Source organism: Stylophora pistillata, chromosome 2 (assembly GCF_964205215.1).
Source record: "Stylophora pistillata chromosome 2, jaStyPist1.2, whole genome shotgun sequence".
Lineage (NCBI taxonomy): Eukaryota > Metazoa > Cnidaria > Anthozoa > Scleractinia > Pocilloporidae > Stylophora > Stylophora pistillata.
In genome coordinates this window covers 36,305,013-36,332,114 of record NC_142520.1, presented here as the reverse complement: position 1 = coordinate 36,332,114, position 27,102 = coordinate 36,305,013, and the positions used below count along the sequence as shown (strand labels likewise).

The 27,102-nt window shown below is 38.1% G+C and overlaps 5 protein-coding genes and 1 pseudogene across 6 annotated transcripts; 4 read left to right on the top strand and 2 right to left on the bottom strand.

Moving 5' to 3' along the window:
* Positions 1 to 2,319: 2,319 nt before the first annotated feature.
* LOC111346577 (uncharacterized) lies at positions 2,320 to 4,345 on the bottom strand. The gene has a single exon (XM_022953857.2). It carries the CDS (start codon positions 4,237 to 4,239, stop codon positions 3,661 to 3,663), a length of 579 nt encoding a protein of 192 aa, XP_022809592.1. The 5' UTR covers positions 4,240 to 4,345; the 3' UTR covers positions 2,320 to 3,660.
* Positions 4,346 to 4,364: 19 nt separating this feature from the next.
* LOC111346894 (tetratricopeptide repeat protein 32-like) lies at positions 4,365 to 6,210 on the top strand (annotated as a pseudogene). Its single transcript, XR_015997100.1, has 2 exons — positions 4,365 to 4,679; positions 5,429 to 6,210. The product of XR_015997100.1 is annotated as a tetratricopeptide repeat protein 32-like (transcript).
* Positions 6,211 to 8,637: 2,427 nt separating this feature from the next.
* On the top strand, positions 8,638 to 10,661 carry LOC148739298 (general transcription factor IIH subunit 5-like). Its single transcript, XM_088750419.1, has 2 exons — positions 8,638 to 8,757; positions 9,006 to 10,661. Exons 1-2 carry the CDS (start codon positions 8,723 to 8,725, stop codon positions 9,187 to 9,189), a joined length of 219 nt encoding a protein of 72 aa, XP_088606545.1. The 5' UTR covers positions 8,638 to 8,722; the 3' UTR covers positions 9,190 to 10,661.
* A 32-nt stretch (positions 10,662 to 10,693) lies between these two features.
* Positions 10,694 to 15,524, top strand: LOC111346414 (mitochondrial import inner membrane translocase subunit Tim23). The gene is made up of 6 exons (XM_088750418.1): positions 10,694 to 10,853; positions 12,202 to 12,260; positions 12,911 to 13,004; positions 13,435 to 13,516; positions 14,210 to 14,268; positions 14,864 to 15,524. The coding sequence occupies exons 1-6, from the start codon at positions 10,793 to 10,795 to the stop codon at positions 15,097 to 15,099; spliced, it is 591 nt and encodes a 196-aa protein (XP_088606544.1). The 5' UTR covers positions 10,694 to 10,792; the 3' UTR covers positions 15,100 to 15,524.
* A 1,874-nt stretch (positions 15,525 to 17,398) lies between these two features.
* On the bottom strand, positions 17,399 to 24,296 carry LOC111346719 (uncharacterized). Its single transcript, XM_022953992.2, has 9 exons — positions 22,976 to 24,296; positions 22,725 to 22,818; positions 22,308 to 22,401; positions 21,132 to 21,214; positions 20,850 to 21,010; positions 19,983 to 20,034; positions 18,782 to 18,843; positions 18,582 to 18,667; positions 17,399 to 18,259 (listed from the first exon to the last, which is right to left on the bottom strand). Exons 1-9 carry the CDS (start codon positions 23,974 to 23,976, stop codon positions 17,724 to 17,726), a joined length of 2,169 nt encoding a protein of 722 aa, XP_022809727.2. The 5' UTR covers positions 23,977 to 24,296; the 3' UTR covers positions 17,399 to 17,723.
* Position 24,297: 1 nt separating this feature from the next.
* On the top strand, positions 24,298 to 27,055 carry LOC111346727 (large ribosomal subunit protein eL34). The gene is made up of 6 exons (XM_022954002.2): positions 24,298 to 24,377; positions 24,508 to 24,572; positions 24,697 to 24,710; positions 25,156 to 25,235; positions 26,357 to 26,460; positions 26,936 to 27,055. Exons 1-6 carry the CDS (start codon positions 24,309 to 24,311, stop codon positions 27,021 to 27,023), a joined length of 420 nt encoding a protein of 139 aa, XP_022809737.2. The 5' UTR covers positions 24,298 to 24,308; the 3' UTR covers positions 27,024 to 27,055.
* Positions 27,056 to 27,102: the final 47 nt, after the last annotated feature.

Sequence of the window (27,102 nt, the reverse complement as noted above, 5' to 3'; positions counted from 1 at the left end):
CATGTATAGACAACATAAACCTATTGAAATGTACGTTTTGTTTTTCGTTTTTGTCGAGTTTATAGTTTTGTTTTTCTTTTATTGTTTTCATTCTTTTTCTGAAGGAGATTAAGTCAATTTGATTGTGCGCACAAAAAAATTTTGTTTTAAAAATAAAGTCAAGTACTATTCCAATTTGTTTTATTTTTGGTCATGTACTTCAAATTAACACTGTTTTATTTTAATTTCCTGATACTGTTTTCTTACTATCAAGTTTTTTTCTAAAATATCAATCGCAGATATTGGTTCAGTCACGAATTTTACCGCGCTAAAATCAATTTTAGACGGAACTGAACTTCGAGCTATCGATTAAAACTAGTCGAACAATGTAGAATGACTTAGCGTGGAATAAAGACAGATCGCAGCAGCAGTGCTTGCTAGAACACGTCGTTTCATACCCGAACTTGGTTGGAAGCTATGAACAAAACACGTGGATTTATATTGTTCAAACCTCTTTTACTAATTATGTATACTTGTGGTGTCAAAATGACGCTTGAATATTTTATCAACTAAGTATTGTTTTCATCTTTGCATAGTAGCCCAGAACCTTACAATGAGGGAAAGACCTGCTTGTTCTGTGTCTAGTGGAATCGACAGTTCCGCCAGTTCGTGGACACTGGTGGATATGTTATTTCTCAGCAACTTCGGCGGAAACCGGGAGTAAAACAAACAAGAAACAGGAGACAAAAAAATTCCCCAAAATAGAATTAACCTCTTGTTTTTCGCAGACCGGCTGGCTGACTGTGGGGTCGTGACAAATCATTTTGCAATGTCGACCTCCTTTCATTCCATTTCCCGAGCTGCGATTCTCTGACAGTGTTAGGGAGGGGTTTTTCAATAAAGCCAGTCCTTCCGTTCTCTATAAACCAGTGGCGGATCGAGGGGGGGGGGTCCGGAGGATCCGGACCCCCCCCCCTATAACAGACCTGACGCTTACAACTTTGAAATTGAAATTCTTACATCGACAGGATCGTATATCACTTTTTAACTGGCTGATCTTTTTAATGAATCCAAGTAAACGGTAAGCGACCAAGGAACTACAACGTGCAACCGCGACTGGTGGGAGGGGGTGTGGGGGAGAAGTGGTTTGCCTCTAAATAGTCCAACAGTCCTTTCTGAACCAAAGTTTGGACCCCCCCCCCCCAATCAAAAATTATTGGATCCGCCCCTGTAAACTTTTATGGCCACCTGTTGAGCCTTCAAGCTTTGAACTTTCGTATTCTGGGTTTCGTCTCATGGTCCCCTTCTCCGGGCACAGCTACCGTTACTCCATCGGTAACCACTTATGGAAAAAGTTTTAAATATATATTGAAACCCATGTTGGTAGACTGATCGCACATCCTCAACTCTGTCAATTCTTAGATACCGCCGCCAGATCTTACTGCTTTTTGTTTACCGCCTTGTTCACTATCTTTCCAGAAATGTCTCAGCATGTTCTGATGCACAAGCAAATCTCTTTTTTACTTTAGATTAAGCCAAACATACACAACTTACCAGAAGAGTTTCTGCTCGGTTCAATATTCTAAATTGCGTGCGTGATTATCGTGTCATTGCGCGCGAGACTTTCTCGAGGGGGTGCGTTAATTAATTAAATGAACTGCCTGTTGGCCTCCTCAATATTGAACTGTTTTGAACAGACAGCGTTTGTTTTCATCTTCCGATCTCAGACAAGAGATCAGACATGTACGTGCTGTAAATTCTTAATTTCGTCTGACTTTCTAGTTGGACTAATTTTCCCGCGAGTTACTAAAAATTCACGCGCTATCGCGTTCCGCGCGCGATACCCGTTCCCAGGGATTGGCGCTACATGAAATAATCGTTTTTTCTCATTATCTGAGAGTAGACGTCGTTTGATGTTTTCCTTTATCTTTTGACCACAGGCGAGAGATTAGACAAGTATTAAAAATTGTTGTTTTTTTATGAACTTATCTGGGTTTCAACCCTCTAAAAGGTTTATGTTCTCAAGTCTAATTCCAAATAATCTAGTTATAAATTCTTTTTTTTTCTTTTTTAATAGGATTGCACAATTACTGGTGAACCAGTAGTTTCCCTTGTGGTCCTTGCAAACAAATGAAACAAATGGTCTAAATTGAACATAACATCATTAAGATCATTAAGAACCCCAAGTGGCCGGAGGCAAACCAGTTGGCTATTTACAAGCGTGGCCAAGGATCTGAACTCGGGGCTACTATGAAACAAATCCAGTGGTGGGGTGGGACTCGAACCCGGGACCGGCGGATTACGAGTCTGACACTCTAACCACTCAGTCACACTGCCTCCTTGTTTTTCCTCTCCCTTCATTTTTTTTTTTTTTTTTTCAAAGAATACTTTTGAAGGTTTTAATTAATGAGCAAAATCTAATTCAATTAGGATGACATTGTAAACTAGCTCCAAGAGTAGAGTTCAAATGGGTGAAAAAAATATACAGCTAAAGAAAAAAAAATATTTCAAGGTTCACAGATCATTGTCTTTGAAGCTGAGCCAATGAGATTTCCAGATGTCCCCTAAGTCTATTCAAATTCTTAAGTAACAAACATCACAGAAAATTGGGTTAATCCCAGATTAATTGTTGCAGCCTCTGATGCAATTCTTGAGAGAGTTGTTTCAGTAAGGATTTATGTCTTTGTTTTGATGCTTAGTAAAAGGTATGACATAGCAATGATTTATGGTGAGTTTACATGAGGTGAAGTGGTTTAACAAAATATAAGCTTGTTTCAAGTGCTCAGTTTGTGAGGCGAGCTAGCGCGGGGGTGAAAGAGCTAGTAAACATCAAACTGTGGTTAAACAACTGCCCGACTCCTGCCACTTTTCATACATGTTCTTCACTGCTTGTTTCTATTGACTGAGAGCATGGAACAGGACTTACAAAACTTTAAACAAAAATGAGAGTGGAAAGGAGAGCAACCTCATTCCAGGGTTTTTCCCTTTGAAAAAGCAAAATGCCCTTGGGAACAAGGTCATAACGAGGAGAGAGAATTTCATTCGCATGCTTTCTTACTTGTCTTTGCAAACCAAAATCCTGGCACAGGCTAAACAGACTAGGGAAGCCTGCAAACAAAACTCAGCTGAATCCAAAGGCATTTCAGATTGTAAAATTATATAAAAACTGCCATGATTCTTGGTAATGGGGGAGAGGTTACATGAACCCTATGACCACCCCCCTTGGTACACTTCATCCCTCTGATGTAGTTTGAGCAGTGTGAAAAAACATGAATGTGCAGAATCTCACAACTGAGGGGCATACCCAAGGCCCTACAGTGGAAAAGTGTCTGACTTACTTTAATATACAGACAAAATATGTGAAAAATATCATGTAAGGGATTTAAGTCTAGTTTTGTAGTTACGAGTCATAAGCACTAAGTATACTTGTTCAGGCGATTAAAGAAATTCTCCAGTTCTGATTTGCAGACAGTGAAGGCCTGCATAGTTTATGCATACAAAGAATCTCTTGATAGGTAAAAGCTGATAAAAATACAATATTGTCAATATTTTACAACAAACACGCCATTTAAGTTTACGTACCATTTAAAAAAATACTGTCTAAAATGTTCTAAAAACGTCATTTGCTCATGACATATCTTACAAGGATGAGTTTTCTTCGAATTCCCCGTAAACCGTGAGTCAGCCATCTAGAAGGTCCCACAAGGCGTTGACAATATCGTATTTGGTTTTCCCACTTTTACTAAAACAAAATGGTTTAACATCATTTAGGTTCGCGATAAATCCTTTCACTTGGTCATCTTCGCATTCATAATCCCATCTGATATGACTCACGTTTGTATACAGGCTGAAATTGTACTTCGTTTGCGGGAGAACTTCCACTCGATCGGTTTTCACCTCTACGGCCTTCTCATTCCATTCCTTCATTTCTGCCTCTTTTTCAGTAATGTTCTTCTCGAAGACTTTGACGTCGGCCTCCAGTTTTTCGATGTGCTTTACGGTGGTATCTTTTTCAACTTGCAGCTTCTCTATCTTAGGGAGTTTTTCGTCAACTCTCAAAGCTTTTTCCTCTACTTCTTTCTCTGCTAACAATTTACTCAAGGCCCGCAAAGTCGACTTCACACTTTCTTGCTGAACCGATCGTTCTTCATCGATGTCGTTATAGGTTTTCGCTACTTTTTCCAGAGTTTCTTCGTCTTCTGCGCTGGAAAGAACTGTAATTACTTCATTAGGAGTTTCCACAGCCTCTTTGAATGACATGGTGACTGAAACTTCGAAGGACTAGATCACAAATTCGTTTCTCAAACTGTAAGCAAGACTGTAATTTTGAAAATGGCGGCTTGAATTCAAATTGGTCTCCGATCATTACCGTGCCTAAGTAGCACCCAGACCTCTTTCATCATTCAGTATGGCGGACACTCTGGCTTCTGTTTATGACGGTGCAAAACTTTTACAAAGTAGTGGATGCTACAGTGATGCTTTGAAAGAGTTAGATAAACTAATAGAGCTTTCTAAGAAATGCAAGGAACAATGAGAATCACTAAATCATTTGCTATCTTGTGCATGGAACGATAGAGGACATTTAAAGTACTTGAAAGTTGATTTCGATGCTGCAATTTCTGATTACACTCAAGCTATAGAACTTGATAAGAACTTTGCGGTACCTTACTACAACAGAGGGCAGATTCATTACAGAATGGGTGGGTACAAGCCGCTCCAGAAATCACAGAATGCTTTTCCTTTACTAAATTTTTTTGATTAACCTCCATGTAAACTTCCATGAGTGACCGAGAGAGAATTTCTCCATACACGACCATGCAATATCAATTCAAAATCAACCAGTTAAGTACCGAGAATGAAAAAAAATAGGCGGAGGCGGCGTGGCCGGGTGGTTAGGGTGCTGGACTTATAATCCGCTATCCCAGGTTCAAGTCCCTGCCACTCACTGGATTTGTTCCCAGTTACCCCTAGTTCAACTCCTCGGCTGCGCTATGTAAATACCCCAGTGGTCTGCCTCCTGCCAGTGGGGATTTTTAAGCACTTAATTAGTTTACATTGTGGCTGGAAAGCCCCTAAGGGGGAGCTTCAATTTACGTATTTATTTCTTTATTTAATTCAAGGATTACTAGTGGATCGAATATCAAATTCTCTGAACTAACATCATAACAATTGTATGGCAGACAGTAAGGAGAATTAATAATGAGTTTTTGGGAGTAAAAGGGTTAAAAAATTCCCAAACCAGTTATTTGCCTCTTGCTTTTTCATTGTATTTCTTATTCTGTTTGTCTGTTCATTTGATTGTTTTTGTTTTGTATATATGTGGAATATTAAAAAATAATAATCATAATAATTTTCCAGGTTGCTCCTTAGCCTTTGGTATTTTTATTTCCCCATATTTTGTATGATTTTGACTTGGTTGATCTTTTTTCTTATGTCTTCAAAACTACAGGACGTTACGAGGAGGCAGTCAAAGACCTCAGGCAAGCCCTCAGAATTGACCCAAAATTTCAAGATGCAAGGCAAAACCTAAAACAAGCCATTGAAGATTGGAATCTTAGTGGGAAAGGAAATATTATTTGTGGAGACAGCAAAAGATAGATATGTTGTGCACAGTCTCAAAAAATGTATTTCAAGTTATGGCTCAAAGCCTCCTTGACACACACAGTCTTATATCTTTCTTTGAATCTCTGTTGGTAAAAGCAAATCATTAAGTTTTAGTTCAAAAGAATCATTTAATTAAAAGAAGAACCAGTAGTTATGATGTGAATGGAGATACAGTGATTTTTAGTCTAGCTGCAAAAATGTTTCATTATAGGGTACCTTTCTTTATGTTAACTTAATAAATGTAGCTTTCAAAGCTGCTGGTGTGGGTTTACCGCCACCCAGTTAGCCCAATGGATAGTGCGCTGGACTGTTGTGCGGGAGGTCGAGGGTTCAAGCCCCAGCTGGACCAACACTCAAGGTCTTAAAATAATTGAGAAGAATATGCTACCTTTCTATAACATCAAGAAATGGTTAGATATTCTAGTCTTCTTGGATAGGGACGAATAAATGGAGGTCCCATCTCCTGCAGGGTTGGGGTAGGAGACATTAATTTCCCACACATGAGATTACTGTGTGATGGATGTCCTCCCTTGGGGTAGGATGGTGGGTTTGTTGTGAAGGCCATAAGTTAGATAACTCATTTGGTTAAGTACGTCTTGTTCGTTAAATAAAGAATATTGTATTGTATTGTATTGTTTGGTTATACAGTTGGTCGACTGTTGGCTGACATGTTGATTGACTTGTTGGCCGACTCATTGGCTGATGTGTTGGTAGGATTGGATTCTTTGCTTTTACTGGTTATACCTTGCTTCAAGTGTTACTGAACAATTCATCAATACCACACATAATGTAAAAAATTCATTCATGCAAAAAGAGGTAAGAATCCAAACTTGCTAGAAAATATGTATTAAACTTGACCACAACATTTGGCTTAAATAAAAACTTCAAAACTTCTTAAAATTCTAAATGAAGGGGTAAAGACATGCATGAATGAAACCTTAAAACAACAACTCTAAAACAACTCCTTAATACAAACAACAAAATAATGCGAAAAATGTCTACATCAGTTTTCAATGTCAAGATTAAAGTTCTTTGATATGATCAGCCAATTTGTGAAATCATGCATGCCCTACCTGAATACAAAAAGAAAATACAAAGGGGGGAAGAGGAAGTAGGAAATTGTAATTTGAAATTCAAAAACAAAAGAGATTTTCTACACATAAGGAAGAGAATGAATTGACCCTATGACTCCCAGACCTGATTAACATGTAACTTCTCCCTATAATATCCACAAATTATCCAGCAAACAGGGCATGAGAATACTTAAGCTTATCAGTCAGAAGTTATTTTGTCTAAGCATGTATGAATGTATGACGTATGTATGTATGTATGACGCACCCACCGACGCAGCCCCAAACAGTTTCTTTTGAAACTATCAGCCTTTATTCATTTGTATGTATGTATTGGTATTTATTATATTATAATAATAATAATAATAATAATAATAATAATAATAATAACTTAATATTTATATTGCACAAATTAACATGTGAATATGATCAAATGTGCATCACAACACTTTTCGGGGGACTTTGGCCGGACTGCGTCGGCAGTTTACAAACAATCATAGGAAACTTATTTGAAGATGCCCCCTCCCCCACAATCCCAGTAAACAGGCCAGATCACATCACAGTAATCTCGTGAGTGGGTTTTTTAACGTCCCCTGCCTAACCAAATTAGCTAATTAGTAGATGCAGGAGACGGGACCTACGGTTTATTCGTCCTTAGTCCTTATCCGAGAAGACTAGAATGTCTATCCATTTCTTGATATTATAGAAAGGTAGTGCATTCTCCTCAGTTATTTTAAGACCTTGAGTGTTGGTCCGGCCGGGGCTTGAACCATCGACTTCGACCTCCCGCACAACAGTCCAGCGCTCTAACCAATTGAGCAAACTGGGTGGCTGTGTCTCACAAGAAGTAAAGCACACACAACCCACAATTCCCCTATTTGCTCCAACGAAGGGCTAACGCTCGAAACGTCAGCTTTTATAATCGTAACGGTGGCCAATTTACCATTTCAACTTTTTTGATATATTCAAACTATGTGTCTCACAAGGACTGGGAACTACCGAATTCACAAATTTGATTGGCTGAAATCAATATTGAAAGCGGTCTAGATTTTCCCATTTAGACCGGCATCTAGACAGATCTAGAAAAAAAAGGAATGAGAATATAAAAAATTGGCATATAAGACACTGTCATATAATAAACATCTTATTAACCGAGCTAGATCGGTCTGTATGGGAGAATCTTGACCTCGGTCGCTGGTCGTTCGGTCTGTACTGGCGACCTCAGTCAAGATTCTCCCATAGAGACCTCCATCTTGGTTAATAAGAACTAAGTATTTACAATATTTCGACAGGCCAGCCCAGTTCAGTCAAACTCTCATAATGAATTTACCAGGAAATGTGTAGCAGCTAGAGCAGAGAATTAACGATCAGATCTTGGGAATTGAAGGGTGCAGGAATTAATGAAGGGAGGTAGCTGGAAGGCTCCAGATTGGCCAGGAGAGAGAGAAAAAACCTTTCAACTTCCTTGTTAAGATCTGCAACATAACTCTCTCAAGTTATAAGTCTGCCATTGTGTATGGATCAGTACTAAGAATTTGGTTTTAAATCAGCTGTGGTGCAAATTTTGCTCCGCCTGTTCCTACCTGGATTTTTCTTCTTGGTATCAAATACCACGGATTTGGGTCAATGGAAACCAAAACTATGACAACTGCACTCTGAAATTGTTATCCTGAAGACATTTTGAACCACAGGATATCTGAATTATAAAAACCCTCAGTTCATCATTTACTAAGATCTCATCACCTATCTGCCTAAAAGTAACATAAAACTGTAGGGAGAATTTGTACTCTGTAAGGTTGAATTGATTTTTCCTATCTTTTATCCTCTGTTCCCCACGCTTTTAGAATGCCTCATTTTCTGAGCTAATTTTCACGTTTTATAGTTAGATATAAAGAAACTTAAGGCCTGGCAATATTACACCATAATTGCATAAGCAGGCGACCATGTCTCAATCCGCACCCACCCCTCCCATACCCGCAATTCCCTCGGGGACATCTACAGCGGTTACCAAGCTTTGGTTAGGTGTATGAGAAGCTATTAGAGATATCCTGTGGGAAGTCGAATTAGAAATGGTGAACGTTACAAAAGGCGTTCTGGTGGAATGGTAAGTTTTCTTCTTGGTTATTGAGTACAAAGAAGCAACAGGCCATTTAAGCCCCTATTTAAGCCCCCGGCTTTGGCTGTTCTTGTGTATTTTTTCTTCCAATGTGTGAGTAGCAGGAATAAATAATAGAGAACTGCTTGCTGTTCATCATTGCTCTTGAATTGTCTGTGCTAGCTGATTCATTGAAGACATTTGAACGTTTAATTTAAGAGATTTTTTTAAATCTTTCTTTTCTTTCCTATTCATAGCGATCCTGCAGTGAAGCAGTTTCTTCTTCACCTCGACGAGAAAGTAGCGCTGGGAAAAAAGTTTGTGATCGAAGATCTGGATGAGACACACATATTTGTCTCTGCAGAAATTGTTCCCGTTCTTCAAGAAAAAGTGTGGGAAATAATGGATAGCAATTCCTTCAATATTTCGCAAAGCAGCTAAAAACAAACAAAAGAATCCAAGACTGCATTATGTGATGTTTTTTGTTTCATTGAGAAGATCCCTGAGATGATCAGCAGGAATCACATGCCACCATGGAATTACTGTATATTTTACGACAATATTGGGTTGTTGGATAGTGATGGTTAATCTCTGGTAGCTGATGGACAGATAAATATCGGGCAGTTACGTGTGGTTCTTTATTGCACTTGGAAAGAGGACCTTGGATGATTAACAGCAGCCCTGCAGTGACCTGTCTGGTCGTTGGTTAATCCCTGTCCTTTGTCACCATCACCTATCTTCTCTGTGCTCATTGGTGCGTATGCTGCCAAACAGCTCCGTCAGACACTGCAATGCAGTGTTCCTCTACAAAGTCTTGGATCAACCCTGTCTTCACTGCTCTTCAATAATAGACAGATTGATAATGTACCAAAATTGTACTAGAAAGAAGCACATCTACAGACCTACAGACAAGTTGTAGTACAGAGGAAGGGCTGAATTCCTTGTTGTGCAAATAACAGTTTGCAAGACAAGTATCTCATCATTTAATTACTTTGTTTCAACATTATTCCTTGAGGTTTTCTTTGGTTTATAACAAAGTGTGAATCAATAGAGGGCTGTATATTACCCATCTTTCATGTAAACACTGAGTTACTTGAGAAGTTCTTCTTCCATAATGTCACTGACACTTATTTGGAATAAATTGACATAGTAACGTATATTTTTATATACAGGATTAGGGTTAATCGGGTTTTAAAAGATTTGAACAATTGTTCTGACAATAACTCATCCTTTTTTATATAAATAAGAAAATGGTACTTTTAACTATTTACTGAAAGGGGCCTATGTGGTGCCCACTAATTAATTTTCATAATTGATCGTTTTCACTGTTACACATTGAGAGAAAGAAATTCAGTACATAAGGTTCAGAAATTCCAATGTTATAGGAGATAGGTTAAGAAAGCACTTGTCCGAGTTTTAGGTCTCTTTGTTTTGCCAAACTTAAGATGTTCATCGAAATGTTTCACATATATTTACAGAGCCCAGTATGGAGCCACCACGTTGGTGGATATCTTTGGTACACCAACATGGCAGCCAGAAATAATGTAAAACATCTTGAACTTACTTTGGTTATCTAGCCAACTGATTATCTAAACCAAACCAACAAAAACTATTTCTAACACTTAATTCCCTAAAAAAGCTAAAAATTACTAGATAAATTTATATCTTTTGACAGATGTGATCAGAGCTGTATGTTGTGCAACCACCATAACTCTGAACTTCAAACTGTGCTTGTTTCCAAACAAAGCATGCTATCAAGTTGAAAGTTAAAAAATAGATACAAATCCAGATCCCCTTATGCCTAATGAGGAAAAAAGTTTTTGTGGCTCTATATTTTTGGGTTCTCAAATTTGAAGACGTTATGTGAAAATCAACAATTTAAAATAAAAAAGATATGCATACATCTTCATTCATATAGTTCCCAGATCTCTCGTCCTATTGCGTAATACAGTAAACGCATGCGCGGCAAAGATCGCACGAGGTTGCGTAGTGAGTTTAGTACGATCTCTTCGATCGTTTCCTTCTGTAGATTTTCATCGTAACTATGAACTACGCTGACCAAGGTGGTGGACCTTCAGGGTACGATCCGAGCACAGGATATTCTGGTAAGAAAATGAGTCAGTTTTACAGGATTTAACAGAATCTTAGAGGATCGATCAAGCAAGGATGTGCCTTTGTACATCCTTGTCAAATCGAAATTTCCCTTTAAACTTCAGTTATAAATTTGTTGTTGCTGGTATGCAGAGGTGGATTTTACGAAAATAGGTGATATAGATCGTGGATGGTTGTCTCCTTCAATTCGTAGTCATTTTTGAGCCTGCCAAATTGGAGTTTGTTACTGCTTGCCTACCATATTTCTGCAGTAATATTAAATTAACCGGCGAGCGATATGGGTTGAAAATAACGGTAGATGAAGTTACTTTCTGCATGGGACCAAAAGAGTTGAATTAAATTTGATAACGATAGAATGGCATGAGGCTAAAACTTCCACTATGCAAGACTGAAAGATCAGGCTAGTAATTTTTTTAAAAAATGCAACTAAATTAGTGCGTTACGTCACAGAGACGAAAAATACCCTGAAAGGGGTAAGCGCGATAAAATAATTTCAAATTGACGATAAGTTTTCTCAGTTTATCGTGGTATTTAATGCTATATATTTATTTTGGGTCTTACTGGAACCTCTGCGGGTACATATACTGAACATTACGGTAGTATCTGAAAGTTTTAATCTAGTGAGATGACTTTCAACAAGTGTTACATAAGACGTGAAGTTTCTGGAAAAGCTGTCGTGATTTTAGTTACACTGCATATGTTTCCTTTCACACATTGTAATATGAGATAGGAGATTTTTGTCATGTGACATGCAGTGATGGGTCTCAAAGTACAAGGCAGTGTTGATTTTCTTCCTTCTCTTCATCCTTTGGGTGGCCATGGCAAATGGTGTCCTGAAGAATTCTGGGTTTGGTAAACTTTTTATTCAATCTCACGATCCCGTCAACTTTGGTAGAGAGAACGAAAGTCGAGTGCATTCTATTTTGTTCCACATTTCTTTTAAAGCTTGCTATCATGTGGGAATTGTTCTCACAGCCCAAGTATATATGAAGACTGTTTGAAAATAATACAATGTAGACTGTTGTTTGAAAATAATACAATGTAGAAGCAAAATGGATGCAGAAAAGAGAATTTCAGCTTTCGTACAACATTTTCCTTTAATGAATAGTTCCATGCAATAATACTAGCAAAGCAACAATTAAAAAATTAAAGGAGCTGCAAACTGATGAAATTTTCAAGTTTCGGTCCCAGACCTTCAGACAAGGTTATCCGCATCTCAGCAACCTTAGTATTTGCTATTTACTACCCCACGTGTTGTGGCCTCTGCTTAGAATTTACCCTCGCAGATTTTTGCAAGATTTTTTTATCAATATGTAATTGCTTTCCATGTTATTTATTTAGTCAACAGAGGAGCAGGATTGTCACCATATCTGAATATTGATCCAACATATCTGAATCAGGTAGAGGTTGTTCCTTTTTATGCTAAGCTGAATCCTATGGGTATTTTGATTGGTTCTTACCTATGATTCATTAACCGTTAACTTACAACATCTGATTCTTAATTCTCCCCTCTTGCTGCTACAAGTTTTCCACTAAATGAGTCATGAGAATTTGGTTTTAGATCAAGATAAAAATTCCTGCTGGATAACTTTGAGTATTCTCAGTACCTGTTTGAAGAATAATGTTTGGATTTTAGATTTAGAGGGTGAAAGGGCAGATCTATGCTTAAATGATGTCATCATGAACAGCATTTTGTCTTTTTATCTTATTAAACAAAATGAATAGTATCCATGTTGTCATGAGTTTGTACAGTTGTAACAGATCACAGAAGGTGCTCAAATGTCGTAAGAACATCAGAGACAAACTGGGCTGCATCTAGGGTACCATGTTTTTTACTACATTTTGTCATCATCTGTCATCTATTACTGAACAAATGTGAGGCACACAGAATCTATTTGATTGTTACACTGACATGAGCATGGCATTAAAGATATCTTGTTTCCTAATTGCCATCTACTTTCAATCATATTGTCAGTGCTGGGTGAGTAGAAATTCTGTACAATGTTGTAACTCTTATACTGAAGCTTTTCATGTCAATTTTTGTTTCAAGGGGGGTGCAGAGTTTGTCTTCCCTTCAGACAGTAAAAAGAAAAGAAGTTTGGGCGAGCAAATGTTCACTGGGGTTGGAACATCATACATGTGTGGTATGTTTGTTTGCACTTTCAGATTACATTTTCCTCAAAGTATTTGCAATGAGGTACAGTTGAAGTTGTGATATGCACTTTTGGGTATTACCCTTAGCACAAACTTGTTAAACAAATTCTCCTGGCCAGTACCTATTAAGAAAATGTAAAGAGAACGGCAAGGAGAATATGGCGTGTATACTGATGTTAAAGTGTGCATGTTGAGAGTTCATCAGAAAGTAATAAGGTGGTTGCAGGGCTCTGACCCAGTAGAACACATGTGTTAAAGGCTACTTGTTTTTGTCTCTGGGCTACTAAATAAAAATTTTGTTGTCATGACTCATTGTCAGAGCTTGGTACCTTTGGTTTCTAAGGCAAGTAGTCATGGCATCCAGTTTTTATTTTGTAGTACACTAGGAAAAGTAATATAATTTTGTCTTTCTCTTGTTAGGGTTGGCTGTTGGTGGAACATGGGGTCTATATGAAGGTCTGCGAAATCCAGATGGAAAAACTATGAAGCTTAGAATAAACAGGTCTTGCTTCTTATAAGTATATTTTAGTTTGTTTCCTTCCACAGTGACAAACCTAGATACTTATTTTCTAGAATCTCAAGAAAAAAATAGAAAAATTACATCTCATTTGTCATCAGTAGTGTAGAAAGTGATCCAGGACTCTACCAGTTGAAGTGTACTTTGCACCATTATTGGTCTTGAAAACTTTCACCTCCATCTCAGCTAAAGAGATGCAAAACTAAAACCAATCTTGACTTGAATAAAGGGGTAGGGTAAGTTTCCAAAAGAAACTGTGGTGCAGTTTCAGCAGGCGGTATTTCAGGATAATTTGGCTTTATTAACAGAGACAACAATGTAAATTGGCCACCGTAAAGAGTTCATAACGCTGATGTTTCAAGTGTTAGCCCTTAGTCAGACTTGGTCACTTGTATTTTCACAAGCAAACTGCTTCAGACTGAAAGTGTTAGGTTTGCTTGCTTTTAGTTTAGGTTCTCATTTTTTGGTCACTCTGATTAGCCATTATGCTAGGCTTGATTATCAGCTGCTGTTGGGGAACTGGAGCCTGCACTCCTCCCCAAACCCTTGGGGAGGAACAAAAAAGACTGAACTCAAGAGAGCAGCAGAAATTGAGACCACCATTATGCTTGCTGTGGTTAAATTGTTTTTCTGACTCTCAAGCTCTCTGATCACTAACATTTGAATCATTTTGTTTAGTGTGTTAAATGGTTGCACAAGGAGAGGTCCATCATTTGGAAACAGTTTGGGAGTCATAGGTAACTATTGACAGTAACTGTACAGGGCTCGACACTAATGGTAGCCCACCAGTCACAGACTAGTAGAAATTCAGTTTTGGCTAGTGGTTTCTCAATTTCCAATTGCCAGTTTGGCAAGTAAACAGACTGAAATTGTCGTAACATCTAAGATGTCACTAGCCACTTGGCTAGTAAGTTGAAAAGTTAGTGTAAAGCCCTGACTGTAGTTGTAAAATAATTGCATTGGCAAGGCTCCAAGCTTAATTTTTTTTGTTAAATAAGCCATTTGATTACTTAATAGTTGTAAAATGACAACTAGAAATAAAAATTTTGGAACATGTTTGAAGGATCAAGACTTAACCCTTCAATCCCAAAGCGTGATCAGCCTCTAATTTCTCCTTACTTGACGACACCTGAATTACACATTAAGGTTATGAGAATAACAGAAATGATCACTAGCTAAAGAGGTTCTTGATTGTGAAACAAATTCTCCTTGTTAGCACCTTAGGAAATGTGTAGAGAACAGTATGGAGAATATGCATACTGATGTTAGGGTGTTTTAAGGGTAAAGCTATTCACTTCCAACAGTGAACTTCTGTTTTTTTCTCATTCACAGCTGTCATGTACTGCAGTTTAGAAGCATTAATAAACAAGGCGCGAGGTGGAGAGGAAGATGAATTCAATTCTATTGGTGCCGCTACCCTTGCAGGAATGATTTTCAAATCAACAGCTGGTTTGCGACCCATCGCCATTGCAGGTGCTGTGGGAGGAAGCTTGGCAGCAGGATATCATTTTGGGCAAAAGCTGCTGACCAGCAGAGGACATACAATTTCAACACCTAACTGGGCATAGCCTTGTTTTCAATCTAGGTTCTTCTTTTCTGTTGATGATGCTTTGACCCTTGTACAAATATCAGAAAGTGAGCTGAAAATGGCCGTTTAGTGTTGCACCAAAGAAATGCTAAGGAGAGAAGACTTTGGTTTATTTATGTTAGCTTTGCTTGCTATGCAATTTGAGGGCACTTGTTCCATGTTAAGGTCAGCGTTCAACAATATTACAAACATGACATTTACCAGCCAGGGTATATCCTGGAAATGTTCAGAAAATTAAAAGGCCATGGATGTTGCTTATGAACTGTACATGCAGCAACGCAACAGATATGACCAAGCTGAAGGTTTGAATGTTGTACAGACAGAGGACTGGACCTGGGTTTTAATTGTTACATTGCAGAAATAAATATTACAACAAATAAATATCTTTCCAGTTAAAAAACAAAAGGGGCCAGTCATTCTTGATAGTTTGTTCAATACATTTGCTGCAGGACAGTGTTCCCCTATTCAGACTGACCAGTAAATCTTTATCACCTAAAATTGCTTGGAATTCCTGTGAAGGTAAAAGGATTGCTCTACCGCTCTGAAAATTTCTTTTACCTATCATTCTTAAAATTAGGAATAACACTCATGTGCCATCCTTTAATGCTGAACCCAACAATGAGATTACATGGGCTTTACTAGTAAAAGCAGGATTAGAAATTCCATACTAAAATCCATTCTCTTTCTCAATAAAAAAAATGGAATCTAATTCACTTCTGTTCCCAATATTCTTAATGTTCTGTAAAGCTCAGTTTTTTGATTCTTTGTCATGGTCAGTGATTGAAGTTGTAAGTAGTGTACTTGTGGTAGTAAATGAATCTCTAAACCCAAGGGCCACAAGTTTGATTCTGAGCAGGCTTTTTCAAAACCCATAACCCTACAAAAATAAGGTAAAAAATTCCTTTAACTAAACAAAGGCAATGTCTAACAACTCTATAAAATTAAGCAGTTGGCACATCATTGATGAAGAACAATCAAATTAAAGCTTTGCCTCAAAAATAGAATTACACTCAAACTTTCAAGTAACAACTGCTGAACTTGATAATGTAGTTCAGAGCTGTACTTCAGCCAAGTGGCCCATCGGCCAGAGTATATCCTAGTTTCCTTGACATGAAGGTACAAGGAGCATTGCAACTCCCCCCTGTATGGAATGCAAATCCATTGCAAGCCCTCCCCCCCTAGCATTTCATGTTTCCCTAACACCTCCTCAGTAACCATTTACACTCCCAAGTGGAGAGGGCTGACATGAAAGTACTGTGTTTTGCCCAACATAGTACAATAACCTGGGGCTTGGTGTCAACTCCAGATTCCAGCACACAAGCTATTAATCCTCTAACTCCTAGAAGTGATCTACAAGTAACTTCTCCCCATAATATCCTTAAAATATCCAGCAAATAGATAGTGAGAATACTAAAACTTCTCATGTTGACATTATCTCGATCCAACACCGAATGCTTCTAATATACCAGGAAATGGATGAAAGTGATCCTTGCAGTAATAACCTTACTTATGTAGTAGTGGGTGGAGACACGCTGGCCTCATGGTTAGTGCGTTCGACTCTGGATCGAGTGGTCCGGGTTCGAGCCCCAGCCGGGACATTGTGTTGTGTTCTTAGGCAAGACACTTTACTCTCACAGTGCCTCTCTTCACCCAGGTGTATAAATGGGTACCGGCAATTTAATGCTGGGGGCAACCCTGCGACCAACTAGCATCCCATCCAAGGGGGAGTAGAAATACTCCTAGTCGCTTCATGCTACAGAAACTGGAGTTAAGCACCGGCCTAATGGGCCACTAGGCTCATAAACAGCCTTTTTTTTTATGTAGTAGTGGAAATAAGGCCTGACCAAAATTCAGGCTCGCACAGGATTTGAACCCATGACCCTTGCGATACCGGTGCAGTGCTCTAACAACTGAGCTAACAAGTCAACTGGGAGCTGGTCATTATGTTGGTTTGTATTAAACCGGTTGAAGTGATACAATTCGATACCAGGAAATGTGTAGCAGCTAGATGGGAGAATTGACAATTAGATCTTGGGAGTTAAAGTTTTAAGCCACTGCATCTCCACTAATGAACTTCTTGAAGCTGGGTCAACAATTTTCAAATTTACCGAGAACTACCTTGAAATCTCAAAAGTGACTGAGACCAAATTTTTTCTCCTTACAATATTAATATATCATCAAGCAGACAATTGGTGAGAATAGAGAAAAATATCAAGTAAGGGATTATTAGTTGATCCAAAACAAAATTCTCAAAACCAACGTTGTAAGAATTGTATAGCTGCAGTAAAGAGAATTTAATTTACTAAATGGTAATAAAAATGAGATTTAGAGAGTGACGTGGTTAAATAGCTTATGCTAACAAATTGAAAAGAGTCAGAACATTGATTCATTATTCCCTCCTAACTACAAGCGAGTTTAGAAGTCATTATTATTTGACATGATGCCTGATTTTGTTATGCCAACAATGTTGATCACACTTTCTCAACAGAGGCTACAACTCAGTGTAATTGATCAGTAACAAACACATTTTAAATTTTCTTCCAGGGCAGAAGATTTGCATTTTGAGCAATTATCACTGCGATGTATCATTTATACACTGGAGGGTCAAAGATTAGGTGGATGTGTGGGAGGAGGGGGTGGGGGGAAACTTGAGTGGACATCTCTTGTTTGAAGTCCAACATTTGCTCTATAGTCATAAGGACCTGCAGGTCCAGGTATAACATTCCTAGGTGCAAATCCTGGTGGTAGCCCTGAAGGGAAATATTGAGAAGTAGATGGCCTTGGTGCACCAAATTGAGGTGGGGGTGCATTTCCCATAAGGCCAGGATATGTATCAGGAGAAGGTCCCATGGACTGTGGCATAAATGGGCCTCTTAGAGGTGGACCTCTAGGAGGTACACCTCCATGGGGTCCTGTATGTCCCATCATCAAATGTTGAGGACCTTGTGGTGGGTGGTTCACGTAGGGATTCCCTGGTAAAAAGAGAGGTCTTGACCCCACATGAGGAGGCGTCTTGAGTGGTAATGTGCCTCTTACTGGGGTAAAGGGTCCTCTTGGACTAGTAGCAAAATTCCCTTCATCCTGGTTTTGGTTGGCGGGTTTTCCCCTTCCACGGTTTTGCCAAGTTCTTTTCCTGCCACCTGTAAGTTAAATGGCCATAACGTTGGTAAAATGTACTCATTGTACATGCACTCCTTCAGCACCTCTCTGACTGATCTGTTTTCTTTAAAACGTACTGGCTTGGCAAACTAGTCAATACTTATCCTAATACCGAGTATCATCTGCTAAGGACTGAGTGATTAAAAAAAAGGAATGATACAGTTTGGCCAAAAATATGTTTTACTGATAAAAAAAAAAAAGGCTAATATAAAACCTGGCAGCTCCATCATTTAGTTGTCTAGTAAGTGAATTTAAAAATACAATAATGAGAAATTGCGAAAAAAATAAAAACACCAAGTCTACCTCGATTGGATCCCTGGTGAATATTTCTTTCACTCTCTGTGTTACTCGCTTTATCAACATCTGCAGATGGGCCTTTCTTAGCCATTCTGCAAGTTAAAAAAAGGACTAATGCTTTATTCATAAAATAACGTATTTGAGACATTTTGTAAAGAAAGATATTTTCCTCAGGTACACACAACTCCTTTCAAGCTAAGTGTCACCTTTCTTTCTTTTTGGTGGTCTTGACTTTAGCTTCTTCTTCGTCATCAGAAAACTCCACAGCCTGTGAGATAAGTGAATAAATTAAAAATATTTTCAGCAGTGTTTTAAAATTGGTTGGTTATTAAATTACTTGGTAATTAAAGGGGGTCAGTTTCTAAAGAGTATGTGTGGTGTTATGTCTGTGGGAGTAACAAGGTAATTTTGGTTTTATCAACTAAGTTGATAAAGTAAATTGGCCACAGTAAAGAGTTTAAAAGCTGACATTTTGAGCATTAGGCCTTCATTATAGCAAATGACAAAGGACTAATGCCCAAATTCTGTTTGTTTGGGGAAGACAGGTATCTTTAAAAGTAAATTTTGATATATCTTAAAACTGCAGGTCTGCAATCAGGGGCTTCAATGGAAGCTGGTTACTAGAGATCTGTTATTACCAATAAGACCCTTCACTACTGTCTGTTTAGCCTGCAAACAGGTTTTGGTGTTTGGGCTTCACCTTGGGACACAGCCACCTAGTTCACCATTGGCAAACTTCTATGGAAAAAGATATTAGCCAAATCTTCTCGACTTTATTTTGAAAGAAGAAACCGGATGTTACAACGTACAGATATTAGATTACAGTATATTGGCTCATATACCATAATGGCTGAGCCAATAAAAAGTCTTGAATTGCATTATCCAATGACCCAGTTTTTAATAATACCAATAAGACCCTTCACTACTGTCTGTTTAGCCTGCAAGCAGGTTTTTGTGCTTGGGCTTCACCTTGGGACACAGCCACCTAGTTCACCATTGGCAAACTTCTATGGAAAAAGATATTAGCCAAATCTTCTCGACTTTATTTTGTAAGAAGAAACCGGATGTTACAATGTACAGATATTAGATTACGGTATATTGGCTCATATACCATAATGGCTGAGCCAATAAAAAGTCTTGAATTGCATTATCCAATGACCTAGTTTTTAATAATACCAATAAGACCCTTCACTGCTGTATGTTTAGCCTGCAAGCAGGTTCTGGTGTTTGGGTTTCACCTTGGGACACAGCCACCTAGTTCACCATCGGCAAACTTCTATGGAAAAAGTTATTGACACCTGTGTGTTATCCTTGTGACAATTACAGTCTGTTTTGTTGTTATTGTTGTTTTTCTAGTTATTGTTTTTGATGTTGCTGTTGTCGTTGTTGTTGTTGCCGTTAAATCACCTCTACCGGGGGTTCTTCATCGTGTTCCCATGAGGCATCAGATCCTTTTAACCTGAAAAGAAATCGAGAAAAAAAAAAACATACAAATTAATTTGCTGTTGACCAAGCTAAATCTTTGCAGTTTATTGATTTTACCAAAAAAAAATTTCAAAAATTTAAGCTGAAATTTCAACTCTTTAACTCCTATAGATACAATTTGTAATTTCTCCCTATCAACCCCTATAAATTTTCTTGAGAATCAGCAAGAAAAATTTGGTCTCACATCAGGATAACATCCTGGAGCTGATAAGCTTGTCTGTTCTCATTAACTGTTCACAAAATAACATGCTCAAATACCAAGGCAAAGTTACATGATTGCGCATCTTGGAGTTCATTAGTAGGTCAAATGTCAAGATGTGATATGGAAATATCTGTCAACAATAAATCTTATTCCCTATATAATTATATAGTGTGCTTAGCAGAAAACTCTGCCTTCTGCAAAACATGACCCCAGAAGTGATTAACATGTAACTTCTCCCGGGAGATATCAGAGGTTACAGAGCATTTTGAAACATGGGGTGAGGGGCAGATCTTCCACCCAGCCATGTGCATATCCTACTCAAATTTTCTAAAATGCCCTTTGTTTTGTTCAAGATTGAATATCTCGCCAATTTTTATACTTTTTTATAGACATATATTTTTGGCACCAAAATGTAGTGGGGCTGACACCCCCAATATTTCTTTTTTTTTTTTCAGTTTGAGGGACCTATAGCTCCCCTGCCCCACCGCCTGTGAGTGTGTTGCAGCCAGAGGGGAGAATTTACAATCAGATCTTGTGAGTTAAAGAGTTAGAGAACCAAACTCTGTTTATGCAGAGGGAACTCTTACTTTTTAAGCTGTGCTACAAAGACAAAGTTGGAATACTCCATCATGTCAGGAGCATAGAACACTTTGTCTCCTAAGTGAACATTCCTTTTATCAATGTCTGCCTCATTGTTAAATCTGACTGAATAAAATGGAGTCTGTACTGGTCCAAAGGTCTCAAAAACCTGCAAGGAAAAGTATAATTTTTTTCATTTATAAATTCTTGATTAAGCCTGGGAACAAGTTTGGAAAAGGAGAGTAGGGGGGAGAATGTGTTCATAGACTTCATCTTCACTCTATACATACCACACCCAGACAGGATCTATTTTCCAAGAAAAGGGCACTGTCTGAATCTAGAGCTGGGGTTTGCGGCAAGGCTTTGACTACCACTAAAAGAGTAAAACAGCTGTGAATGTCAATAATTCTGTAGAAGAACTAGAATGCCTCCTTGACGATTACACAATACATCAACCTTACACAGTACATTATAAGCTAAATTATTAGAGCTACCAATCTCATCTTTACGATTTAAAGCCAATGAAAATTCAGGCAACAATAAGCAAACTGTCTGAAGCAAGGAGAAATGTTAGCAACCAAGATGCCAGTAATGTTGCTTCTCTATTTTCTTTGACAGATTGTCAGAGAGGGTGCCCAGAGTTTTCTGAGCCAATCAAAGACAAGGCTGTGCTCTAATAAAAAGTGAAAGGAGCCCTCTGCTCCGAAACTTTGAAATACAAGGTGTCCAGCATATACTTTTATATGAAAAACTAAAATTTCCAAGTTTCCCAAGAGCTAAAAGTAAGGCACCAAGGGTCAATGGACACTGATAGACCACAGCCCTGAAAGAGTGAAGTAAAGCACAATCAATACCTATATGTTCTATATCAAATTAGACTATAAGCAATCCCTCCTTTTTTGGTGAAGTCTGTCTCGCAAGTCCAAAACATCAGTGAAAAAAATCGATGTTAGCATGCTGTCCCTACATTTTGAGCACCTCACTTATGGAGCTCCTGTGGCACATCAACATCATTCCAACAGCTCCCCACAGCATGCTAACATCAATTTTTTTCTAATCATTTGAATCACATGATGGACTTTGCCAAAAAGGAGGGACTGCTTGTAGTCTAAAGTCAATGGGAGGTCTGTATAGAGAAAAACTGTGCCTTTGGCCTAGAACCATACTTGAGACCAAGGGCACAGTTTCTTCCTATATGGACTGACTTAGACCAATAAATAATTTATCCATTTGTTTCTGCTGATTTGCTTTCTTCCGCTATGCCACAAATAGCATTGAAAAAATTTGGGATCATGGTCCCTATTGTAAAAAGCTAGACCAGCTAAGAGCCCTTAACTAGCCAATCAGATTGGTGAATTTAAGATTCTGGCCCAGCTGAGATGCTTCAAAAACTAAAATATCAGGTTTCTCAGACAAGTAATTCAAGACAAAATGTTTCAACTCAAAAAAAAAGAAAAAAACCTCACCTAATGACTCAACCACACTAAACACCACTCCAAGTTCTACAAGCTGAACATTTTGGTCAACAGTAATATCCAAATCTGGAACTTCAGGAAGGTCCTGAAAATATAAATTTATCGCTAACTGTACTAAATTAAATTATCACATTACCATTTATGACCTGGATAGCAATTCTCCCATCTAGCTGTTATAAACTTTCTTGAGCTTAGTTTGGAGAATATGGTCTGAGATCAGTATTATTTTCTCCAGCTGGTAGCCTTGTCTTTTCTCGTCACCAGTCTACTGGATAGTGTATCGATAATGAAGAGAGAAGTTGTAAGTTGATAAAAGCAAAAATTCTATTTCTGACTTAAAAAAAAATTGAGCCAAGAGTCAACCCTTAAAAAAAAAAAAAAAGAAAACAGAAAAAAAACCACAGATACCTTCACTGACAGTTCACTTCTCGTTTTCAGCGGCCCTACATGAGTACGATCCTCCTCTCTTTCAATTTCCTTTCTGATGTCTTCCAGATCGTCACTTGAAAGTTATTCAGAATAACCATTATCAATCAAAAATAGAGACATGTCTAAACAGATATCTACTAAATAAATTACAAATGACACGGTCGTCAAAACAAATAACTGAATGCAAATGGTTGTTACACCTTAATGAAGAAATTATTTCAATCACTTACTCAGAGCTGGATTCAGAGCTTTCACTTGACGAACTTTCATCATCTGAAGAACTATCGCTGGACGAAGAGTTAATTGCAGTTGGACACCCTGTGTGTCCTGCTGTCTCCACAGCACCCCCAGCCTCACTGATACTCTCAAGTTCTTTGTCAATACTATGCATAGTGTATACCTGATGACAAGTAACTACATCATGCATATGGTTTGTAGGCAGGTGACCATGATTCTCTGACTCGATAATTTTGCTTTGATCTCCCTGGGAAGGATCTGTAGCTTTCATGTTATCTGGCTTCTCACACGTTTTCTCAACATTCTGTGTTGTCACAGATGCCATGCCATTACTCTTTACGAAGCTCTGTCCATCATCCAGATGCTTAACAGATGGGTGTCTATTGTCAATAGACTCTTCTACAGAGCATTCATTATCCTTAGGTTTTATGTTAAGTGTATGTCCACACCTTTCAGGTTCTGATAATGTATGTTCATCTTTTGCAGGATATAAGAGAGTATTTTCTCCACCACTTGGAGCAATGAAGTGATCCCCGATAGGCGATGTCTCCATAACTAATTGATCATCACTTTCTTTTTCAAAATGAGCACATCCATTATGCCCAGGTTCTAAGGGTACGAGATTACCTCCTTCAAATCCTACCACAAGTTTACTCTGAGGTGTAGTCTCGGCTGAGCTGACACTATTTAACTTACTGTTTCGTTCTTCCAAAGCTGTACTCTTCCCTCTAACTGAACCTAGATTGACATCTACTTCCACAAAGCTATTGGTACCTGTTTCGTTGCAATTTCCATATTCATTCAAGTCACTTTTGCTCTTAAGGTGAGTGTCTGCGGAAGCCTCGTCCTCTGAGCTGGAATATGCTTCTGCAATTGCCGCCAGACAGTTCTTTTCGTCACCAGAATAGGTAGCTACGCTTAATGTTCCTGCTTCATCCTCACTGGAGACTTTGTCACCTCTGAACTCATCAATTTTCTCTGTTTCATGCTGCATTGTAGTTTGAACGCTTGGGCCTTCTCTGTTTAAACTACTGGTAAGTAACACGTTATGTCCTGATAGAATTTCCTCTAAACCTTTGAGGTTAACTGTCTAGAGTTGTTCGACTTGTTCCTTACTTTTGCGACATAGCCTAGAGAAGATGCTTTACTGTGCAACTGGAAAACAAACGACACGTTTAACTACACAAAAATCTGGAAATTTTCACTGATCACGCAGAAACCAGGAGCCGAAACCACGTCCAAAGTTGGCGAAATAAAGTGTTCATCCAACGTGTTTACACAGACACATACACGTGCTCCAAATGTACAACATGATCGCATGTTCACATGGCTGTGTGCCCAAAATGCATCGCGCGCCTCTATGTCGTCCTCCTCGGCACCACCAACAAAGTGAAGGTGAAGAATATTCTGTCTGCCTTAAATCATCCATTTGAATCCTACCAAATCCTTTCATCGTTGTTTTTGACTTATAGTCATCTGAAGTAATTAATTTTTGGTGTGTCCATTTATGTTATTCTTGCTCCAGATGGTGCAGCGACTGACCTACAGACGTCGTCTTTCCTACAACACCAAATCCAACAGAAAAAGGATGTGAGTTGCACGAAGAGTGAATTTTACCTTTTATTACGAACACTTTGACCTTCTTTAAAATTAAAGCGAAGTATGAACTCAATTCTAATTTATCTTTTTTGTTCTCCCTTTTTGCCATCTGCAGCTCCAAGACACCTGGTAAGTTTAATTTGTTATGAATCTTCTTGTTTTGTAACTCTGCAAATTGCGGCTCACTGTTAAGATAAGAAACGAATACACTATCTTTTTTTGTCCTTGCAAGTGAGAAATCTGTCTTTTGTAGATGTATTTTAAGTATGATTTTCTTGATGGTTCTCTGAATTTTCAATCTGTTTGGGAAATTGTTTCTCAAACAGCTCTCTATATGTTTTGCAGAGGGCTTAAATAATTTCATCTTGATCATGTTGTCTATTCATCCGGGTGCGAATACCACATTAATTTTACTTGATCCTGAAAACGTCTGTAAGACCACCAATAATCCTTTTGAAGGCGATATCAATCAGACAACTCAATCAACTGTTTCTTCTTGTCTCAAACCAGTTTTTTTCAGTTGCATTTCCATATCCTTGCCAGCCCTTCATGTTCTTTTCATTTTATTTTTCAGGAGGAAAGTTGGTTTACTTGTACACAAAGAAGCCAGGCAAGGTTCCAAAATGTGGTGGCTGCAAAATAAAACTCCAAGGAGTGAGTAGATATTTAAATGGTGTTACTCACTAACATGAATATAGCCTTTAATTATTCTCAACTGAAAAGAATAATATCTTTCATAGGATTGATGCCAGTAATCTGAGCAAATGCACACCCACCCCCCTCCCCCCACTCAACAAAGTCAACTGATAACAAGTTAGGGTTAATTTTGTGTTAGGGGAGCGGTGGTGTGCATTTCCTTAGACACTGACATTTGATGCTCACAAGTAACTAGATGAATGAGTAAGATGTTGTTTTCAACTTGAGGAAAGTTAAAGAGCAGGTCCCAGTTATTCAAAGGTTGGATAATGTTATCCACGGGATCAATCTCTATCCAGTGCTATCACTTGTGTGCTGCATAGCAATTTATCTCTTAGATAGCATTGTCTGTTCTTTGTACAGCTTGACCCAGGTGTTGTAGGTAATGTAAAGGTTCAGGTCAAGTTGGTTTCAAACTATTTTGATTAGTTTTCGTTTTTGTAATTGGTACATTACTACTATTCTTACCCAGAGAAAAAGACAGATCAAACAATTTTAAAATTGTGTCAACCCAAAATCATTTAAAAGTATAACACAGGGCGATATCTTAGACAAAGCACAAATAACAACTGCATTATCTACAGAAGTGTGTAGTTCAGTTGTCCAAAAAATGTGGAGGCAACTGAAAAAATTGATTGCTCTTTTTTGACAGCATATTTTGTGGCAGCATCCTCTTTTAAAAGCAAGAATGTTTCTACTTAATTTTTTCAAGTTTAAACCTTGTTGCCCAAAGCATTGGCCCCACAAGGAAACCTTTTACTATCTTTATAAGAATGGGCAATTGAAAGGCTTTGTCTTCTGGCATCTTTCATTTTTAGTTAGGAGTTTGGTAATCAGCAACCAGAAATTAATGGTAGACCTTGTTGTTAATTCCAGCATTTTTTATGGAAACAGACTTACAGATAAACAAATTTACTGTCTATTTTTTTTTTAAAAAATTAGATCCACCAAATGTAATTGAAAAAAATAAGCTTTTGTTTAGCCTTGTATCTGAAGTGACTGGCAAACCTCTAATGTGATCTTATCTTTATTTCGACCCTCCATCAATTTTCATTGTTTATTTCAAATCTTTCATGCAGTTGCCAGCTCTTCGTCCCAAGAAGCTGATGCACATCTCAAAGCCCCGGAAAACTGTTAGCAGGGCATATGGTGGCTCACGATGTGCTCGTTGTGTGAGAGAAAGGTAAGGGTCATTTAATCTTGATTTATTCTCTTTTTTTGACATGTCATTCCTTGAAAATGAATCAAACCAGAAATGAAAGACCTTGGAAAAGTGTTTCTCAATGGACACACAAAAATACGCCCTAAAAATTGATTACTTTAGAGCAAGTGTCACTCTTGGAAAAAAATTGTTTGCAGAAGATCTGTATCAGTGATGATGAACTTTGTCATAAGCACTTTGCAATTGTTGCAAATTTGATCCTTTGTGCATTAACATCAGGGTACATATTCTTTATACTGTTCTACATACACTTGTTAAGGTGCTGACAAGGAGAATTTGATAAACAATCAAGATCTGTAGCATGTGATCATATCATTTATTCTTGTGACCTTAATGCATGATTGAGAATTTTGAGGAGAAATTAGAAGCTAGCCTCTCCAAGGAGGATTCAAGGGTGAAAGAATTGATTCATCAGAATTTACCTTTATTGTTATAGGATAATCAGGGCTTTCTTGATTGAGGAACAGAAGATTGTTGTCCGTGTTCTCAAAGCACAGCAAGGGAAAAAACCATCCTCAGATTAAAACTGAAAAATAAATGTTTTGTTGTACATATACTGTCTGTGTTGTGCTTTATGCCTGCTATTTAGCAAGCAAGTTTTTG

What these genes read in the sequence shown, in the direction of transcription:
- LOC111346577 (XM_022953857.2), bottom strand. Translation starts at nt 4,239, where the DNA reads ATGTCATTCAAAGAGGCTGTGGAAACTCCTAATGAAGTAATTACAGTT.
- LOC148739298 (XM_088750419.1), top strand. Translation starts at nt 8,723, where the DNA reads ATGGTGAACGTTACAAAAGGCGTTCTGGTGGAATG. An exon ending in AAAGGCGTTCTGGTGGAATG is followed by an intron (nt 8,758 to 9,005) that starts GTAAGTTTTCTT and finishes TCCTATTCATAG; the next exon opens with CGATCCTGCAGTGAAGCAGT.
- LOC111346414 (XM_088750418.1), top strand. Translation starts at nt 10,793, where the DNA reads ATGAACTACGCTGACCAAGGTGGTGGACCTTCAGGGTACGATCCGAGC. An exon ending in TCCGAGCACAGGATATTCTG is followed by an intron (nt 10,854 to 12,201) that starts GTAAGAAAATGA and finishes TTATTTATTTAG; the next exon opens with TCAACAGAGGAGCAGGATTG. An exon ending in ATCCAACATATCTGAATCAG is followed by an intron (nt 12,261 to 12,910) that starts GTAGAGGTTGTT and finishes TTTTGTTTCAAG; the next exon opens with GGGGGTGCAGAGTTTGTCTT.
- LOC111346719 (XM_022953992.2), bottom strand. Translation starts at nt 23,976, where the DNA reads ATGCAGCATGAAACAGAGAAAATTGATGAGTTCAGAGGTGACAAAGTC. An exon ending in TAGTGTGGTTGAGTCATTAG is followed by an intron (nt 21,215 to 22,307) that starts GTGAGGTTTTTT and finishes TTACTCTTTTAG; the next exon opens with TGGTAGTCAAAGCCTTGCCG. An exon ending in ATGAAGAACCCCCGGTAGAG is followed by an intron (nt 18,844 to 19,982) that starts GTGATTTAACGG and finishes CTTATCTCACAG; the next exon opens with GCTGTGGAGTTTTCTGATGA.
- LOC111346727 (XM_022954002.2), top strand. Translation starts at nt 24,309, where the DNA reads ATGGCTGTGTGCCCAAAATGCATCGCGCGCCTCTATGTCGTCCTCCTC. An exon ending in GCACCACCAACAAAGTGAAG is followed by an intron (nt 24,378 to 24,507) that starts GTGAAGAATATT and finishes TTCTTGCTCCAG; the next exon opens with ATGGTGCAGCGACTGACCTA. An exon ending in GCAAAATAAAACTCCAAGGA is followed by an intron (nt 25,236 to 26,356) that starts GTGAGTAGATAT and finishes TCTTTCATGCAG; the next exon opens with TTGCCAGCTCTTCGTCCCAA.